Source organism: Delphinus delphis, chromosome 5, assembly GCF_949987515.2.
Source record: "Delphinus delphis chromosome 5, mDelDel1.2, whole genome shotgun sequence".
Classification (NCBI taxonomy): Eukaryota; Metazoa; Chordata; class Mammalia; order Artiodactyla; family Delphinidae; genus Delphinus; species Delphinus delphis.
The window spans coordinates 47,399,258-47,419,987 of NC_082687.1; the positions used below are offsets into that span (position 1 = coordinate 47,399,258).

At 36.8% G+C, this 20,730-nt stretch overlaps 2 protein-coding genes across 5 annotated transcripts in view; both read right to left on the reverse strand.

Annotated features, from left to right (window-relative positions):
• ODAPH (odontogenesis associated phosphoprotein) overlaps positions 1-18,133 on the reverse strand; it is a 31,472-nt gene extending 13,339 nt beyond the window's left edge. Inside the window, exon 1 of the mRNA XM_060012370.1 lies at positions 18,079-18,133. The gene's annotated coding sequence lies outside the window, so the exon portion shown is untranslated. The remainder of the gene's footprint in view (positions 1-18,078) is intronic.
• Positions 255-20,723, reverse strand: THAP6 (THAP domain containing 6). 4 transcript variants are annotated; one of them, XM_060012366.1, is made up of 5 exons: positions 20,649-20,723; positions 19,638-19,740; positions 18,079-18,286; positions 14,620-14,745; positions 255-3,141 (listed from the first exon to the last, which is right to left on the reverse strand). In XM_060012366.1, exons 2-5 carry the CDS (start codon positions 19,715-19,717, stop codon positions 2,887-2,889), a joined length of 669 nt encoding a protein of 222 aa, XP_059868349.1. In that variant the 5' UTR covers positions 19,718-19,740; positions 20,649-20,723; the 3' UTR covers positions 255-2,886. The 4 variants fall into 4 exon arrangements, with proteins under 4 accessions (XP_059868349.1, XP_059868348.1, XP_059868350.1 ...); XM_060012365.1 differs by lacking the exon at positions 20,649-20,723 and adding an exon at positions 20,416-20,629; XM_060012367.1 differs by lacking the exon at positions 20,649-20,723 and adding an exon at positions 20,293-20,412.
• Positions 20,724-20,730: the final 7 nt, after the last annotated feature.

Sequence of the window (20,730 nt, forward strand, 5' to 3'; positions counted from 1 at the left end):
AAGATATTACAGTTATTGGTGGAGGAAAAAATGTAGCAGAAGTTAAAGCAAAACCACTGTATACATACTCTTGATTTTTCTCGGCTCATTTTATTGAATAACTGAATGTATAAAAACCACATAGAGAACACTACTGGAAAAAAATTTTTTATTCTTCAAATATATAATGGATTCTTCACCACTCAAATTATTTCTATAATAATTTTATCTTTTTATTAAAACTATATATATATATATATATATATATATATATATTTTTTTTTTTTTGCGGTATGCGGGCCTCTCAATGTTGTGGCCTCTCCCGCTGCGGAGCACAGGCTCCGGACGCGCAGGCTCAGCAGCCGTGGCTCACGGGCCCAGCCGCTCCGCGGCACGTGGGATCCTCCCGGACCGGGGCACGAACCCGTGTCCCCTGCATCGGCAGGCAGACTCAACCACTGCGCCATCAGGGAAGCCCCGTAAATATATATTTTTAATACGTTTCATCTTTTCTCAAATGAATGACTATGGTATAATTGTGATTATCTTTAGCAACCAAAATCTATTTCCAGAAATTTAAACTTGATATGGAGAAAAATGCCATATCAAGTCCTTTGTACCTGATTTGGTGCTGAGGTTGAACTGGTGTATTGGTTTGTTCCAGGATCCAGAGGCTATTCCAAGCTTGAAAGCAAAGTGATAGTCTTAGGTTGGCCTTGGCTGCTTAAGGAACCTCTGGATGCGGGATGACTGGCTCTGCTCTGCACAGGACAGTTCCTTCTCAGGCTAGGCTGGAATCTCTGGGAACAGTGGACTGAGGTATGCACCATGTTCAGGCATTTGTTTGGGTGTCAGGTGGAGAGGACCCTATCTCTTATGTCAGATTTCTATCTATTGGTAATCATTTCTCCATAAAAATAAATGGCAAGTGGAAAGCTCTGGGTTCTTGATGATACCAATACTTTGCCCACAGTTCTCTCTCTCTTGATGATACTAAGACCAACGAAAAAGAAGACAAAAGCTGAGTTCACTGTGAACACTAGTAGCAGAAGTGACTGCGGCAACTGTGACGATAGTGGCAGAAACTGGGGACTGATTTTTGGATAGGTCTTCTGGGCTTGATTTATTCTAAGCAGCCAGCAGAGATCTAGGATTTGGACATACTGTGCTTGGATCTGTCCTCTTAGTTTTCTCCACTGTCCACTGACTTTAATTTTTTTTTTTTGCTCAAAAACAGGTTGAGGGAAAGAGTCTCCACCTCTATCACAGAATCTCCATAAAACTTAAGATCATACCCAAACTTCCCATTAGAGTGTCCACTATGAATTCAAAATTAAATAACTCAAATAAATAATGGGTAGGTAATGAGTTTTTTTTTAAGGTAGTAAAACGACAGGACCTCCATGATTTCTTCTTAGCATAATGCTAATCTTTCAAATGTGGGTAAAATCCCGTTTAGAGGGAAGGTTTGGAATCCTACATAAAAACGTAACGTGCGTTAAAACAGAAAATTCTTAAATATAAAAAAATTCAAGTGACCATATCCTTACTGATATTAATGTAACACAAATAAAATTACAATGAACATTAGCAAAAAATGCAGCTCATTTCTAGTTAACACATTGAAATAACTGATATTCAAACTGTAACTATTATAGCATGGACGTGTGAATGAAGTTCATGAATGTACACATGCTTCAAAGTAGAATTTGGCTTTGGGCTAGTAATTTTATTCCGATCCACAGTGTTTATGACTCTTCATTTCAGTTGTTTTTACTAACAAATTAGGAGATAAACCTAAATTTCTGACCCTTGGATTAATTAGAAAATAACTAAGAGTTATTCTTTTGTAAATTCAGTAAGAAGCTATTCTAAAATTGCTGTTTACTTATCCAATTCTCTAAATAAAAGCTCTTGGATAGTAATCTACTCTCCTAATTAAAGGAAAATATTATAACTCTCTCTCCAATTCCTATTTTAACTAGAAGAGCCACATCACTATTTCTAATGGTTTCTTCTGCATTTCGTATTTTAAAAAACGTTAGTAACACTACTTTCTGTAAAATACAAAACAGCATTGAAAGTATCCAGTGACTACTGGCATTCAGATTTTGAAGATACACCTTTATGATGAAATAACAGTCATGAAACAAACTGTTCAGAACCGTCAGAGTAACCATTTGAAAATCAGATTTATGACCCTCTTTAAAAATTTGTTAAAGCTATGCTGGTTTACATCAAAGTACTCCTAGTGAGGAGAAATGATGTACTGTACCGAAAAAACAAGACCTCATCAGGGGTCTTCTTAACTTGGCTCTGAACAACTTTAAAAGCCAAAAGATCTGCACCATATGTTGTTCTCAAGGTCAGTACCATGGGATGCCCTGTAAAAAGATCTTTTGGTATTACTGATAACAAAAGAACCTTGGATTGGATCCAAGATGGACATGTGTTATAAATGAATTCTGCTTTGTGGTAAAATACAGTTAAAGTACAATTCAACGTACTTACCATAAAGCCTACATAAGCAAAGGTACTCCTTTGAAGCCAAAAATCTGATGCTGCTAAAGTGTCCAGTTTCTACTATTACAGCTTAATGTGGCTGATTTGAAATCATTTCCTTAGTCCTACAGAATCTTCTTGATTTTTAACATCTTACAATAGTGACCTGGCACTAGTTTAGGTCTATAAAAACATAATTGTCACAAGTCACCCAATAACATGACAACCAACACAAATTTCTGCACATCTTAAAAAAAAAAAGCCTTTGGATAATAACACTAATGCGTAATGCTGCGGAGGATCCAAAGAAGCACTCTAAATGACAGATATTATTTAATGATGGTAATCATTTTCTGAAAAGCTGTACCAATAACAATTTTAGGTAGAACATAACATGAAATTATTTCATGAAATATAGTCTTGTTCTATGCTCTCCTGACACCACTCCCAAGAGAAAGCTTCCAGTCTATTGGCTGTTTCTTTGCTGATGAGACATTCATCCTTTAATTCCCTGATTGTCTTCCTCAATGATTTTTGTAAACGTCTTTCTCGGCCTAAAACATTCCGCAGACTTTTCTTGGTATCCTCTAGCTCGCTGATCACTTGATCTAATTTATGCTTAAGTTTCTTTGGACTGTCCATCACACTGTAGCTATGTTCCTAAAAACATAAACACCAAGTTATTAAACCAGACAGACAAGCAGTGAGATAAAAAATTATAACTAGGCCTCAGCTATTTCTCCACTTACTATACTTAGAGAAGATCTTTAAGTTGGTGACACTAAGAGGTTTAAAGAACACAGGAAGAGGATGGGGGTAGAACAGTATTTTTGGCGCCTAGGGCCTCCCTCTTTGTCTAAGGCCAGGCATACACGAGGAGTACAGAATCCTGTGGATGGGAAGTACTTCTCACCTGGAGGTAGGTATCTGCTTATGAACAGCGAGACATTCACAATGACTATACAGCTTTTGGTCCCTAAGTGTGGAGCTGCTAAGTTTAAGTTTTACCTATCACAAAAACTTAAATTTTTAAACTTTTAACTGAATTGCTTTATTTTGATGAATATTTCACTTTATAAGGTATGAAAGGAAAGGAGCACTGAAGCAGGTCCTCAGGCTGGGTGTTATGGATTTAGAGATGACTCTGGTCTTGGGGTTTTAAAGAGATAATTTAAGTTCTCAGTATTTACTGTGGTTATGTTTATGTCTGCTGGGTAGACTTTTCTTCATCCAAAAACAACACTGACATATCTTATAAATGTAACATAAAATAATTTTGAAAAGCTGTTACTTAAAATTAGTGAAGAGGACTTTGCTTTCAGCCAAGATGCAATAACATAGACTGGATTGACTCCTATCTAAAAAAACCCCAACACATGGCCAAAAGATGTAAAAATGTTTGAAGATAAACAGACATCAGGCAACGAAGGCAGATACTGCAGAGAGATGGGAAACAAAGAGGTGAGTCCTAAGATTGCCCAGCTTACTGCCTAAGTCCTAAGTCCAAAGAGGTGAGTCCTAAGATTGCCCAGCTTACTGCCTTGAGAGAGTTCTAGGCCAGTGCAAGGGGAGGAAACCCAGGTAGAGCTTGGTAGATAGAGTTGAGGAGATAGTGCAAAGTATCCAGGGAGACCAAGGTGGCTACAGTTCATAGGGCAAAGTATTAGAGAGGAAAGAGCTACACAGAGAGAGAACCCTGGAGATCTTCAGAGGCTCCCCCTCAAGTATTTCTTTGTAGGAAACTGCTCGAGGTTGAGGAAAGAGTGACCAGAACAGGTCAGGAGTGCCCTGAGCTCACAGGGCATAGACACTACTCCCACCAGGCAGACCAGATTCATGGGGCACTGAGCAGAGTATACAAAAGTCTTGCCTCAGTGGTGGAGAATAAATAGCCTGAGACTGAGCACTGTTCTAGTCCTACCTAACAAAGCAAAACCTGAAAGGATCAAATTGTTTCCAAATAACCAAACTCCGTAACCAAGCTCAAGAAAACAGGACAAAAAACTATCCAACATCCAGCAAGGTAAAATCCGGCACTCAAAATTTACCAGGCACACAAAGCAGCAGGAAAATACGAGCCATAATAAGAGATAAACCAATCAACAGAAACCAACCCAGAACTCACAAATGTTAGAATTAGCAGACAAGGGAATTAACAAAGTTAGTAAAACTGTATTATATATGTTTAAAAGTTAAGCAGAGACATGAAAGATATTAAAAGAGAATCAAATAGGATACCTGCACATAAAACTTACAATTTAAATTTATTTATAATAAATTTAATAGATTTGTTATCATAATAAATAATATATAACAGATTTACTATTATTTAAATCTCTTTAAAAGATAATTTATTGTTTAAACAAAAATAATAAAATGTAGTGTGGGGTTCATAGCATATGTAAAGTGAAATGTATGATAGCAGTAGCAAAAAAGGTTGGAGAGGAGAAATAAAGTATATTATGATAAGATTCATATACCATATGCCAAGTGGAATAATATCACTTATCATGTAGCCTGTGGTAAATTAAAGATGGATGCTATAAACCCAAAAGCAACTATCAAAGAGTTATGGCTGATGAGTGAAAAAAAGGAGACAAAATGGAATTGTAAAAAAAATTCAGTTAATCTAAAAGAAGGCAAAAAAAGAAGAAAATGAGAACAAAGAACAAATGGAACAGGAAATAAGTAAGATGACAGATTTAAACCAAACCATATCACATTAAGTAATGTGATATAAAAAAATTTAAAGTAATGTAATAATAATCACATTAAGTGTAGAGTTTAAATAATCCAATTAAAAGGCAGAAATTATCAGGTTATATTAAAAAAATCAAGACCCAAGAGTACATGCTGCCCAGAAAAAAAGCACTTTAAAGATAAAAAGACACAAACAGGTTGAAAGTAAAGGAGTTGAAAAAGATACACTACAATAACACTAATAAACAGAGAACTAGAGTGGATATGTTACTATCAGACAAAGTAGACTTCAGAGCAATGAATACTACCAGGGATAAAGAAGGCCACTTCTTAAAAATAAAGGGGTTAATTTATGAAGACATAAGAATACTAAATATTTAGTACCTAATAACAGCTGCAAAATGTAACAAGCAAAAACTGACAATTTAAGGAGAATTAGACAAATCCACAGGTATACTAGAAGATTAACAGCTCTCTCTCAATAAAAGAACAAGTAGACAGAAATTAATTAAGAATGCAGATTTGAACATTATCAATTTGACCTAATTGACATTTATAGAACATTCTGGCTAACATCAGCAAACTATACATTCTTTGCAAATGTATGCAGAACGTTTACCAAGACAGACCATATTGTAGGCTATAAGTCTCAAAAAAATTAAAAGCATTCAAGTCACACAATGTATATTCTCTGACCACAACAGAATTAAGTTAGAAATTAATAATGGAAAGATATTGGGGAAATTCCCCAATATTTGCAAACTATATAGCACACTTCCAAACAACCCATGGATCAAAGAACAAATCAAAATGGAATTTGGAAGTATTTTGAACTAAATGAAAATGAAAACACATTTAATTTGTGGAATGCTGCTAAAGCAATACTTAAGGAGAAATTAATATCACTAAATGCTAACGTTAGAAAGGAAGAAGCCTCAAATCTATGACCTCAGCTTCCATCTTAAGAAACTAGAAAGATGAGGGCTTCCCTGGTAGCGCAGTGGTTGAGAGTCTGCCTGCCGATACAGCGGACACGGGTTTATGCCCCAGTCTGGGAAGATCCCACATGCCGTGGAGCGGCTGGGCCTGTGAGCCATGGCTGCTGAGTCTGCGTGTCCGGAGCCTGTGCTCTGCAACGGGAGAGGCCACGGCAGTGAGAGGCCCGCGTACCGCCAAAAAAAAAAAAAAAAAAAAAAAAAGAAAGAAACTAGAAAGATGAGCACATTTTACTGAAATAAGTAAAAGGAAATAATAAAGATGAGTGGAAATCAGTGAAGTAGAAAATAAAAACAAAAAAAAAAATCAGAAAAATCAGTGAAAGCTAGTTCTTGACAAGATCAATAAAACTGATAAATCTCTAGGCAGACTAATCAGCAATAAAAGAAAACAGAAACAAATCACTGACATCAGAAATGAGACAGATGGTATCACTACAGATTCTATAGATATTGAAAAGATAATAAGGAAATATTTTGAATAATTTTAAGCTAATAAACTTGACAACTGAAATAAAATGGACAAATCCCTTGGAAGGTAACTAGCTCCTTAAAACACTTTCCCACAAAGAAAATTACAGTCCCAGATTGTTTTACTGGGGAATTCTACCAAATATTTATAGAAGAAATAACTGCAAATCTATACAAACTTTTCTAGAAAATTGAAAAATAAGGCAACATTTTCTAACTTTTTCTTTGAGGTTAGCATTATTCTGATACTGAAACCAGACAATGACATTCAAAGGAAAGAAAACTATAGGCCAATATTCTTTGTGAACATACAAGGAAAGATTCTAAACTAAATTTTAAATCTAATCCAACAATATATAAAAGGAATAACATCATGAAGAAGTAGGGTTTATTCCAGAATGCAAGGCTGGTTTAACATTAAGAAATTAACTGGGGAATTCCCTGGTGGTCCAATGGTTAGAACTCTGCTTTTACTGCCGAGGGCCCAGGTTCAAATCCCTGGTGGGGTAACTAAGATCCCACAAGCCATGTGGTGTGGCCAAAAATAAAAATAAAAACAAATCAATCAGTGTAACTAATCATACTAACAAACTAAAAAATAAAACCCAAATGATCTCTCAGCAGACACAGAAAAAGCATTTGACAAAACATTCCTTTCTGATAAAAATTCTCAGCAAAGTAGGAGTAGAAAGGCACTTCCTATGTAACAGTATGGATGGACCTAGAGGGTACTATGCTAAGTGAATTTAAGTCAGACAGAAAAGGACAAATACTGTATGATTTCACTTATACGTGGAATCTAAAAAACAAAACAAATGAACAAACATGAAGCAGAAACAAAGATGTAGATACAGAGAATAAACAGGTGATTGCTAGAGGGGGTGGGGAGGAAAGAAACAGGTGAGGAAGTAGGAGGAACAAACTTCCAGTTACAAAGTAAATGAGTCAAAGGTATGAAAGGTACAAGTGTTGGGAATACAGTCAATAACTATGTAATATCTTTATATGGTGACATATTGTAACTATACTTATTGTGATCAGTTTGAAATGTATAGAAATATGGAATCACTATGTTGTATAACAGGAAATAACATAATGTTGTAGGTCAATTATACTTCAAAAACAGACAAACAAACTCAGAAAAAGAGTTCATATTTGTGGTTATCAGAGGCAGGGGATAGGAGGAGGGAGAATTGGATGAAGGCAGTCAAAAGGTAAGAACTTCCAGTTATAAGAGAAATAAGTACTAGGGATATAATGTACAACATGACAAATATAATTAACACTGCTGTGTTATATATGAAAGTTGTTAAGAGAGTATATCCTAAGACTTCTCACCACAGGAAAAAATTTTTTTTCTATTTCTCTAACTTTGTTTATATGAGATAATGGATGTTCACTAAACTCACTGTGATAATCACTTCCTGATATATGTAAATCAAACCATTACTGTACACTCTAAACTTATACAGGGCTATATGTCAATTATATCTCAGTAAAACTGAAAGAAAAAAATTGAAAGGTACTTCCTCAATCTGATAAAGGGCAGTTATGAAATAACATATTTAATATCATATGAATATCTTTAATAGTGAAAGACTGAACAACTTCCTCCTAAAATCAGGAGCAAAGCATAAAGATCATTTCTCAGTACTTCCCTTCAGCATAACCTTGGAGGTTCAAGGTAGTGCAATAAAGCAAGAAAAAGAAATGAAAGGCACTCATATTGGAAAGGAAGAATTAACACTGTTTTTTTTTTTTTTTTTTTTTGGCCACGCTACGTGGCTTGTGGGATCTTAGTTCCCCAAGCAGGAACTGAACCTGGGCCCTCAGCAGTGCAAGTGTGGAGTCCTAACCACTGGACCGCCAGGGATACCATAAAACTGTTTTTAATGACAGACACCATGATTGTCTATGTAGAAAACCGGATAACCTCTAAAAAAAAGCTTTGATAATTAATATGTGAGTTTAGCAAGTTTGACAGATACAAGATTGATATACAAAAGTCAATTTATTTAATAGAGAGAGGACAGCAGAAGCAAAGAACTACAATCCTGCAGCCCGTGGAACAAAAACCACATTCACAGAAAGATAGACAAGATGAAAAGGCAGAGGGATACATACCAGATGAAGGAACAAGATAAAACCCCAGAGAAACAACTAAATGAAGTGGAGATAGGCAACCTTCCAGAAAAAGAATTCAGAATAATGAAAGTGAAGATGATCCAGGACTGTGGAAAAAGAATGGAGGCAAAGATCAAGAAGATGCAAGAAATGTTTAACAAAGACCTAGAAGAATTAAAGGACAAACACCTAGAAGAATTAAAAAACAAACAAACAGAGATGGACCATACAAAAACTGAAATAAAAAATACACAAGAAGGAATCAATAGCAGAATAACTGAGGCTGAAGAACAGATAAGTGACTTGGAAAACAAAATGGTGGAATTCACTGCCACGGAACAGAATAAAGAGAAAAGAATGAAAAGAAATGAAGACAGCCTAAGAGACCTCTGGGACATTAAATGCAACAACATTCGCATTATAGGGGTCCCAGAAGGCGAACAGACAGAGAAAGGACCCGAGAAAATATTTGAATAGATTGTAGTAGAAAACTTCCCTAACATGGGAAATGAAATAGCCACCCAAGTCCAGGAAGCACAGAGAGTCACATACAGGATAAACCCAAGGAGAAACACGCCGAGACACATAGTAATAAATTGGCAAAAATTAAAGACAAAGAAAAGTTATTGAAAGCAGCAAGGGAAAAAGGACAAATAATGTACAAAGGAACTCCCATAAGGTTAACAGCTGATTTCTCAGCAGAAACTCTACAAGCCAGAAGGGAGTGGCATGATATACTTAAAGTGATGAAAGGGAAGAACCTACAGCCAAGATTACTCTACCCGGCAAGGACCTAATTCAGATTCGATGGAGAAATCAAAAGCTTTACAGACAAGCAAAAGCTAAGAGAATTAAGCACCACCAAACCAGCTCTACAACAAATGCTAAAGGAACTTCTCTAAGTGGGAAACACAAGAGAAGAAAAGGACCTACAAAAACAAACACAAAACAATTAAGAAAATGGTCATAGGAACATACATATAGGTAATTACCTTAAACGTGAATGGATTAAGTGCCCAAACCAAAAGACACAGGCTTGCTGAATGGATACAAAAACAAGACCCATTTATATGCTGTCTAAAAGAGACCCACTTCAGACCTAGGGACACATACAGACTGAAAGTGAGGGGATGGAAAAAGATATTCCATGCAAATGGAAATCAAAAGAAACCTGGCGTAGCAATACTCATATCAGATAAAATATACTCTAAAATAAAGAATGTTACAAGAGACAAGGAAGGACACTACATAATGATCAAGGGATCAATCCAAGAAGAAAATATAACAATTATAAATATATATGCACACAACATAGGAGCACCTCAATACATAAGGCAACTGCTAACAGCTGTAAAAGAGGAAATCGACAGTAACACAGTAATAGTGGGGGACGTTAACACCTCACTTACACCAATGGACAGATCATCCAAAATGAAAATAAATAAGGAAACAGAAGCTTTGAATCACACAATAGACCAGATAGATTTAATTGATATTTATAGGACATTGCATCCAAAAACAGCAGATTACACTTTCTTCTCAAGTGTGCACGGAACATTCTCCAGGATAGATCACATCTTGGGTCACAAATCAAGCCTCAGTAAATTTAGGAAAACTGAAATCACATCAAGCATCTTTTCCAACCACAACGCTATGAGATTAGAATGAATTACACAGAAAAAAACATAAAAAACACAAACACATGGAGGCTAAACAATACGTTACTAAATAACCAGGAGATCATTGAAGAAATCAAAGAGGAAATCAAAAAATACCTAGAGACAAATGACAATGCAAACAGGACGATCCAAAACCTATGGGATGCAGCAAAAGCAGTTCTAAGAGGGAAGTTTATAGCTATACAAGCCTACCTCAAGAAACAAGAAAAATCTCAAATAAACAATCTAACCTTACACCTAAAGGAACTAGAGAAAGAAAAACAAACAAAACCCAAAGTTAGCAGAAGGAAAGAAATCATCAAGATAGAGCAGAAAAAAATGAAATAGAAACAAAGAAAACAATAGCAAAGATCAATAACACTAAAAGCTGGTTCTTTGAGAAGATAAACAAAATTGATAAACCCTTAGCCAGACTCCTCAAGAAGAAGAGGGAGAGGACTCAAATCAATAAAATTAGAAATGAAAAAGGAGAAGTTACGACACTGCAGAAATACAAAGCATCCAGAGAGATTACCACAAGCAACTCTATGCCAATCAAATGGACAACCTGGAAGAAATGGACAAATTCTTAGAAAGGTATAACCATCCAAGACAGAACCAGGAGGAAATAGAAAATATGAACAGACCACTCACGAGTAATGAAATTGAAACTGTGATAAAAAATCTTCCAACAAACTAAAGTCCAGGACCAGATGGCTTCAGAGGTGAATTCTATCAAATATTTAGAGAAGAGCTAACACCCATCCTCTCTCAAACTCTTCCAAAAAATTGCTGAGGAAGGAACACTGCCAAACTCATTCTATGAGGCCACCATCACCGTGATACCAAATCCAGACAAAGATCCTACAAAAAAAGAAAATTACAGACCAATATCACTGATGAATATAAATGCAAAAATTCTCAACAAAATACTAGCAATCAGAATCCAACAGCACATTAAAAGGATCATACACCATGATCAAGTGGAATTTATCCCTGGAATGCAAGGATTCTTTAATATACGCAAATCAATTAACGTGATACACCGTATTAACAAATTGAAGAATAAAAACCATATGATCATCTCAATAGATGCAGAAAAAGCTTTTGACAAAATTCAACACCCATTTATGATAAAAACTCTCCAGAAGGTGGGCACAGAGGGAACCTACCTCAACATAATAAAGGCCATATACGACAAACCCACAGCAAACATCCTTCTCAATGGTGAAAAAGTGAAGCATTTCCTCTAAGATCAGGAACAAGACAAGGATGTCCACTCTCACCACTATTATTCAACACAGTTTTGGAAGTCCTAGCCATGGCAATCAGAGAGGAAAAAGAAATAAAAGGAATACAAATCAGAAAAGAAGAAGTAAAACTGTCACTGTTTGCAGATGAAATGATACTATACATAGAGAATCCTAAAGATGCAACCAGAAAACTACTAGAGCTAATCAATGAATTTGGTAAAGTTGCAGGATACAAAATTAATGCACAGAAATCTCTTGCATTCCTATACACTAATGATGAAAAATCTGAAAGAGAAATTAAGGAAACACTCCCATTTACCACTGCACGAAAAAGAATAAAATACCTAGTAGTAAACCTACCTAAGGAGACAAAAGACCTGTATGCAGAAAACTATAAGACACTGATGAAAGAAATTAAAGATGATACCAACAGATGGAGAGATATAACATGTCCTTGGATTGCAAGAATCAATATGGTGAAAATGACTATACTACCAAAAGCCATGTACAGATTCAATGCAATCCCTATCAAACTACCAATGGCATTTTTCCAGAACTAGAACAAAAAATCTTAAAATTTGTATGGAGACACAAAAGACCCCAGATAGCCAAAGCAGTCTTGAGGGAAAAAAACGGAGCTGGAGGAATCAGACTCCCTGACTTCAGACTATACTACAAAGCTACAGTAATCAAGACAATATGGTACTGGCACAAAAACAGAAACATAGATCAATGGAACAAGATAGAAAGCCCCGAGATAAACCCACGCACCTATGGTCAACTAATCTATGACAAAGGAGGCAAGGATATACAATGGAGAAAAGACAGTCTCTTCAATAAGTGGTTCTGGGAAAACTGGACAGCTACATGTAAAAGAATGAAATTAGAACACTCGTTAACACCATACACAAAAATAAACTCAAAATGGTTTCGAGACCAAAATGTAAGACCGGACACTATAAAACTCTTAGAGGAAAACATAGGAAGAACACTCTTTGACATAAATCACAGCAAGATCTTTTTTGATCCACCTCCTAGTGTAGTGGAAATAAAAGCAAAAATAAACAAATGGGACCTAATGAAACTTCAAAGCTTTTGCACAGCTAAGGAAACCATAAACAAGGTGAAAAGACAACCTTCAGAATGGGAGAAAATATTTGCTAACGAATCAACGGACAAAGGATTAATGGATTAATGGATTAATCCAAAATATATAAACAGCTCATGCAGCTCAATATTAAAAGAACAAACAACCCAATCCAAAAATGGGCTGAAGACCTAAATAGACATTTCTCCAAAGAAGATATACAGATGGCCAAGAAGCACATGAAAAGCTGCTCAACATCACTAATTATTAGAGAAATGCAAATCAAAACTACAATGAGGTATCACCTCACACCAGTTAGAATGGGCTTCATCAGAAAATCTACAAACAACAAATGCTGGAGAGGGTGTGGAGAAAAGGGAACCCTCTTGCACTGTTGCTGGGAATGTAGATACAGCCACTATGGAGAACAGTATGGGGATCCTTAAAAAACTAAAATTAGAATTACCGTATGATCCAGCAATCCCACTACTGGACATATACCCAGAAAAAAACATAATTCAAGAAGACACATGCATCCCAATGTTCATTGCAACACTATTTACAATGGCCAGGTCATGGAAGCAACCTAAATGCCCATCGACAGACGAATGGATAAAGAAGATGTGGAACATATATACAATGGAATATTACTCAGCCATAAAAAGGAATGGAATTTGGTCATTTGTTGAGATGTGGATGGTTCTAGAGACTGTCATACAGAGTGAAGGAAGTCAGAAAGAGAAAAACAAATATCCTATATTAACGCAAATATGTGGAACCTAGAAAAATGGTACAGATGAACCGGTTTGCAGGGCAGAAATTGAGACACAGATGTAGAGAACAAATGTATGGACACCAAGCGGGGAAAGTGTAGGGGTGGTGGTGGTGTGATGAATTGGGAGATTGGGATTCACATGTATACACTGATGTGTATAAAATTGGTGACTATTAAGAACCTGCTGTATAAAAAAATAAAATAAAAAAGTAAAAAAAAAATTTATTTCCCCACTTCAACAGTAAATAAAACAACACTGTCTATAACAGCATCCAAATATATAAAATATTTAGGGATAAATCTGATAAAAGGAGTGAAAGACCTGTATACTGAAAACTACAAAACACTGCTGAGAGAATTTAAAGGTCTAAATAAATTATGTGATACAATGAATTCATGGGCTGGAAGACATAGAATTGTCTTATTAAGATGTCAGTTCTTCCCAAGTAGATCTGTAGGTTCAACATAATCCCAGTCAAAACTCCAGCAGGATTTTTGTAGAAATTTATAAAGTAATTCTAAAATTCATATGAACATGCAAAGGACCCAGAATATCCAAAACAACTTTGAAAAAGAACAAAGTTGGAAGATTAACACTGTCTTATTTCAAGAATTATTATAAAGCTATAGTAATCAAGACAGTAAAACAGATCTGGATTCCAGGCCTGGTTCTAACATCAACAGGCAATGAGATGAATAAAGCTTCAATAATGTGTGTGTACGACTATCCTTTAAGAAAACCTAAAGACATAACTATTTTTTAAATTAGATATTTCCATATAGAAACTATAGTACCTATAGGGAGGAATTAATTATTGTATTCTATTGGTTGAAATATCCTTGTGAAAGCACTCTTTGAACTATGTAACAAAAGATTAACTACCTGTGGATCGTTATTGCAAATATATAAATTATAATGCCCCTGGGAAGCAATATTTCTGGATATTACATATTTAAAAAAAATCTCAAACACCTAAACTCCTAGTTTTTCAATAAGATTTTGAAAACTTAATCCTAAGAGAGAGGACATGGTCATCTTAATATTAACATTAGCCCAGTAAGTAATTTTACTTACAAAAATGAACTGGGACTGGAATTCTTCGATACACGAGGAAGCACCAACAAGCTGGTGATTGTGGTTTGTGACTGGAAGGGCTTTGAGGGTGAAGTTTTTCCTACAATGAAGATTTTCTCTTTTCCCCTGTTAAGAATAGTTAATAACAATCATTGTAGATTTTCTATCCTTTGGAAAAATTTTAACCTTCTTAACTGTATGTAGTAAAATTAATATATTTCTTTTTCTGGAAATTGCTATTAAAAGTCAGTAAAAGTTAGGGGCTTCCCTGGTGGCACAGTGGTTGGGAGTCCACCTGTCGATGCAGGGGACACGGGTTTGTGCCGCGGTCCAGGAGGATCCCACATGCTGCGGAACGGCTGGGCCCGTGAGCCATGGCCGCTGAGCCTGCACGTTCGGAGCCTGTGCTCCGCAACGGGAGAGCCCACAACAGTGAGAGGCCTGTGTACTGCAAAAAAAAAAAAAAAAAAAGAAAAGTCAGTACAATTTAAATTTACTGAGAGTACTTTAAAGGAACTTCCCCAAAGTAACTCTAAAGTTGATCTGGAAACATGAATTTTTCTGGAAAAAGAGTGACAATGAGGGAAGATATACCCTACAAAGTATTAAAAACACCCTACTCAGTAACAATAGTTTAAAAAGTGTACTACTCTCTTAGAAAAATCTGAATAGATCATGTAGATAAAAGCCTTTAGGATAAAAAGTGTCATTCTAAATAAGTGGAGAAAGGCTATAAATCATGAAAAAATGAACTAATTATGAAAAACAGTTATATCCTTTATGTATAATAAGTCAAAATGAAATTCTATATACTGAAAATTTATGTAAGAATGAAAACAATGAGGAAGTAGAAAAATACATGGGAAATATTTACATAATCTTAAAGGCTAAAGTCAGATAGCACAAGAGAAAATATAGGACTACTCAAAAAAAAGTCTGAATTTCAAACAAAACAAAACAAAACAAACCAACCCCATAATGTGAGCTAAGGACAAATAACAAAAAGTAACTGCAACATAGATGGCAGTTAAATGATTCATAGCCTCAATATCTAGTGTTGTTCCAAAACAGCTTAGAAAAAGACGAAAATAGAAGAGGACCTGAATAAGTGATTCACATAAGAAATAAAAACGTCTAATAAACATGAAAAAAATGCAGAAACACATTTTCTAATATTCATATTAGGAATAATCATTTTCTAATATTCAGAGATAAATTAAAACAATAAGATGGCATTTTTGCCTATCAATTTTACCAAAGATTAAAATCACAATTTACATTGAGGATTAGGGGGAACAGACACTTTTATGCATAACTAGTAGGTAAGCAGATTGGTATAAGCTTTATGGTGGGCCTTTATATATGTTGACTTCACTATAAAGTTTAGTTAAAAAATTGATGTTCTATATAGGTTCATCTTAAAAATGTGATCCCTTGAGCTGCAACACAATCATGCGGGGTGCTTGTTAAAAAGTGCAGATTCCTAGACTCCAAACCAAACTTGCTGAATCAAATTCTTTGGGAGAGGGGCACAGGATTCTGCATTTTAAGCAAGCTCCCTGGATAATACTTATGTAGACTAAAGTTTGAAAGCCATTGTTGTGGAAAAAATATATATTTTTAAGAGGACATTTGTCACACTGTCCTTGTGTCTTTTTTTTTTTTCTTTTGGCCATGCCACATGGCTTGCGGGATCTGATCAGGGATCGAACCCGTGCCCCTGCAGTGGAAGCGTGGAGTCTTAACCAGTGGACCACCAGGGAAGTCTCCTTGTGGAAAAATGTTTAACATCATGGAAAACAGTAGTTAAGAGTGAACTTTGGAGCCAAAATGCCTGGGTTCAAATCCAGCCTCTACCATTTAACAGCAGTGCGACTTGGGGAATGTATTTCAGCTTTCTGAGCCTAAGTTTTCTCAAGTGGTTAAATGCGAATAATAATAGTATTTAACTCTTATGGTTGTTTTGAGGACTAAAAGAGTTTATATGTAAAGTGCTTAGACTAGTGCCTGGCACACAGCCAGCACTATATGAATGTTGAAAGAACGAAAGAGTGAAGCAAAAAATAAAAAGGATATACAGTATAATTCTATTTTGTAAGAATATATATAGATGAATTTATATACAAACATACACATACAAATGACTGGAAAGATACACATCAGAGTGTTAACAGTATTATTTCTGGATTACGTGATTATTGTTAATTTTAATTTTCTTTTTGATTGTATCATCTAATTTCCTATAATAAAAAATTCACTTGTTATTAGGAAATAGTTTTTCAAAGTTAGTAATTTATGGTTTATTTGATTTAGTATGTCCATATTTCTTAAGGTCCTCCTAACATTACAGATGACTCCCTGCTATAGGAAACAAACCCTTGAGGCAAATTGCACAAGATACTGTACACTTATTAATATAGAAGTAAGTGAGGCAGTCTCCACCGGATAGCTCAGGTACTGCAATATGAACAGCCGCAAACGTGACCCAGACCACCTGGAAGTGGGCACTCTTCTAGACTACTTTCGCTGTCAGGAAGGAGACACCTTTCAATGGAGGTTCACGACTATTGTTGTGGGAACCCACAGGCTCTCCCTGAATTCTCCACATTGGAATCAGTCAGTCTCTATAGTTTCTGGACATGAATACACTTTCAGGTATACGAAGTCAAGTGAGATAGTGAGGGTGAAGCAGCCCACCCACGGCACTAACATCATTGAGGAAAAAACACAGAATTCAACCAGAGTTTACTTCAACAATTGTTTAATTGTCTTTTTCTGACCTCTCTTCTTTCCTTCTCCTGTTTTGGTTTTCTACCTTCTAGTCCTACCTAGGCTTTAAGCTTGAATGTGTGTGTGTGGCTCTAAAACTATACCTTGGGGCTGTCAGAGGCTCTGCTCTTGACTTCTGCTGCAGTGTGAGGAGCACTGCCACCTTGGAACTCCAGTTCAACCCTCTCATGTTCCTCCAGTTTTCAGACACGAATCTTGAGCTGTACCAACTCCTAAGGTAGCCTGCTTCACCAAACCTTAATAATATACAGATATTTCTGAGTGGATTCTGGTAAAATTCTCCTACTACTCATTACAAAAGCTTAAGCAGCGGTTTACAAACCTAAAAACTTAAAGAATGGGCTTCAAATTAATAAGCAAACAATAAAAATGGTAGCAAGTGTGGTGAAGTTTCTTAAATAGTACCATAAAAAGTGGGTAATGGGGCTTCCCTGGTGGCGCAGTGGTTGAGAGTCCACCTGCCGATGCAGGGGACATGGGTTCGTGCCCCGGTCTGGGAGGATCCCACATGCCGCGGAGCGGCTGGGCCTGTGAGCCATGGCTGCTGGGCCTGCGCGTCTGGAGCCTGCGCTCCGCAAAGGGAGAGGCCGCAACAGTGAGAGGCCGCGTACCACAAAAAAAAAAAAAAAAAAGTGGGTAATGATGGTAAGCAGTATGTCATAAACAAACCTGTGAGTGAGATGGGGAATCAAAGATAGAGGGTATGACTCCAGGTTTCAGTTTAATATTTGGAGTACTTCTGTCAAAGTCTGTCTTCTTAAAGTGCCTTGAACACAACACATCTCCTTTTTTAGGCTCCCAAATGTCTACAGCATTCACATCAAGTCTTTTCATTGCTAATACCCATTTTCTTTTGACGTTTTCATCTGTGGGGAATCTAGAAAAACATACAAGAAGTATTTTAAAATTAAACACTATAGATATATATATCTATATATATATATATAGTATATATATATACTATATACATACAAGAAGCATTTTAAAATTAAACACTATAGATATATATATATCTATATACTATATCTATATATCTATATATCTATATACTTGAATTAAGGCTGTGCCTAAATTGATTCTTGGTATTACTCTTGGGAACTGGAATATTGAGGAAACCATCATGACTCATGCTTTCTTAACTTTCAGTTTTCATAGTCAGATTTTTCTACCAAACATGCTGCAGGCATATGGCCCTCATTTACATCTTTCTCACATTATAAAGAAGAAAAGTTTCAAAACACATTTAACACCTTTTAGTAAGATCCACACCTGAAGGTTTTTCTTCATCTGTAGATGATAAAGAATATCACTTGGGCCTTTTCCTATCTGAGGAATTTATCCCAGATGAACAGAGACACTTGTACTTTCATTCTTCTGTCAGCATCAAAAAAATTGCTTAGTACAGCATTTAATACAAAACAGGGGTATAAATGCTTAGTGAATGAATGCAGAGAACACCTGCAGAGTTTGGAATTCTGGAGATCAGAATTATTTTGAGATCTGGAGGCCAATAACCATATCTTTTCCAATTTTTCCAGCTGGTTCAAATCCTTTTTGGAATACGGTAGGGTACACATACTCATTTTTGATTTCCTTATACCTAGCAAAGTAGTTAGCAGGTCTTTCTCTGGCACACAGCACAGTGTCTGGCCCAAAAGCAGCAAAATAAACCTTTAGCAAATGCATAATTATTAAATCTTATTGCTTCTTCTTTCCTATTCTGTCAGAAGAACGACTAAAATTTTAAATTAGGACGATCTTGGTTGTAATTTGGTTCAGGACCATCCTGAACTTTTAATTTATATTTTTTCTCTACAACATAGGCTTGATCTATTTCTAAAGGACAGAATATATTTAGGCAAAGATCCTTCGGATTGTAAACTATACGTAAACAACACTGAACTTCTTAGGAGGTATGTTAAAATACAAAGTAATAATATTAGCAAAAATGAGGTTGATGATAGTTTTGGTAATCAGCCTGTGATACCTTTGCAGGTATCTTAAGCTTCTAAACGAAATGATAAAAGTGTAAGAGTATCACTGTCATTTCAAATTCAACTCAAAAGGCTATTTAAAAAGAACCTGAGAACTAAAGTTCAAAATTGAACGTCTAGGGCGTATAGCTCAGGGGTACAGCATTTGGCTGCAAAACTGATGATTTAAGTAGAACTATCTTTTGCTCTTTCTAACAGTCAGAAGTACTTGGCTTAACTACAGCAGAATCTTACACGTGAAATGTCAGTCCTTTTAGCTTGGAATTTGGTAAACAGCGAGAAGCACATCCAACGGCCGAGCAACATTTCACCATGGTTTTAGCAACTCATACCAGAACTGAAAGAAAATTAAAAGGGTTAGTTAACTCCAAAGCTAAGAGTAACACAGTTACCGTTCCCGGTACCTTCCAGTATGTTCTAGGTAACATGAAATCATGCTAGAAAGCCAAAGGGAAATATTTTCTTGCAAAACCTGCAGCTCTGCTCATACAATTTTCTAGGGGTTTGGCTTCTTTAATAAGGCAAGTCATATTTAGCGATGCACAGAGGCGCCCAATTTCCATTTAGGAGGCCGGTACATGTCCCTCCCAACGCTTCGTACAGGCACCATGTTCCCTCGCCACCACGCCTTGGCACACTGACTCCTCCTGGCACCCTAACCTAGGCTGAGCTCCCAGCCCAAGCGTTGCTTCCCCAGGGAAACCTTCCCTGACAGCCAGATTAAGTCAGATCCTCTCTAGGATTAGCTCTCGGGGAACACACACGTCTCCTTCCTAGCACTTCTCAAAGCTGTAATCCTCCATTTATTTCAGAGTCCCCGATGAACGTCTTTCTCGGCACCAGTCTGTGAGCTCCCTGAGGGCACGGTGGGGCGTGCGTTTTTTCTCACTTTTGTCCCCACGGCGTGGCTGCTGACTGGCACAAAGTAAATGTTAGGATACATACTGAAGGAATGAAGAGGAAGTAAAGGAGAAGAGGAGCTCTGGGCGCTGAGAAGCGCCTGGGCGCCTACCTGCCGGCGGAGCACGCGCCGGACCAGGTCAGAGCCAGGAGGGCGGGCCGAGCTCGGCCCCTTTCTCGAGGGTTCGGCCGCCGCCGGGAGACGGAGGGGCCGCCCTATCACAAGTGCGGATGCGGCCGGAGAGCGGCCCTTCCTCAGGGGCTTTCCTCCTCGCCCCGAACCACGCCCAGGCTATGGGCGGGTAGCGAAAGGGGGAAAAGGGGAGGCAACCTAAGAGTCATTACCATTTGCGGCGAAGGCAGCGACTAACGCAGACTAAAGAGATTGCGCTTCCCCTCGCTTCCGTCCCGTCAGCTCGAGAACCGG

Excerpts from the sequence above, each read along its gene's own strand:
- THAP6 (XM_060012366.1), bottom strand. The coding sequence starts at position 19,717 with ATGGTGAAATGTTGCTCGGCCGTTGGATGTGCTTCTCGCTGTTTACCA. Across the intron at positions 14,746-18,078 it reads ATTCCCCATCTCACTCACAG|GGGAAAAGAGAAAATCTTCA; the intron begins GTTTGTTTATGA and ends TATTCTTAACAG. Across the intron at positions 3,142-14,619 it reads TCCAGTCCCAGTTCATTTTT|GAACATAGCTACAGTGTGAT; the intron begins GTAAGTAAAATT and ends TTATGTTTTTAG.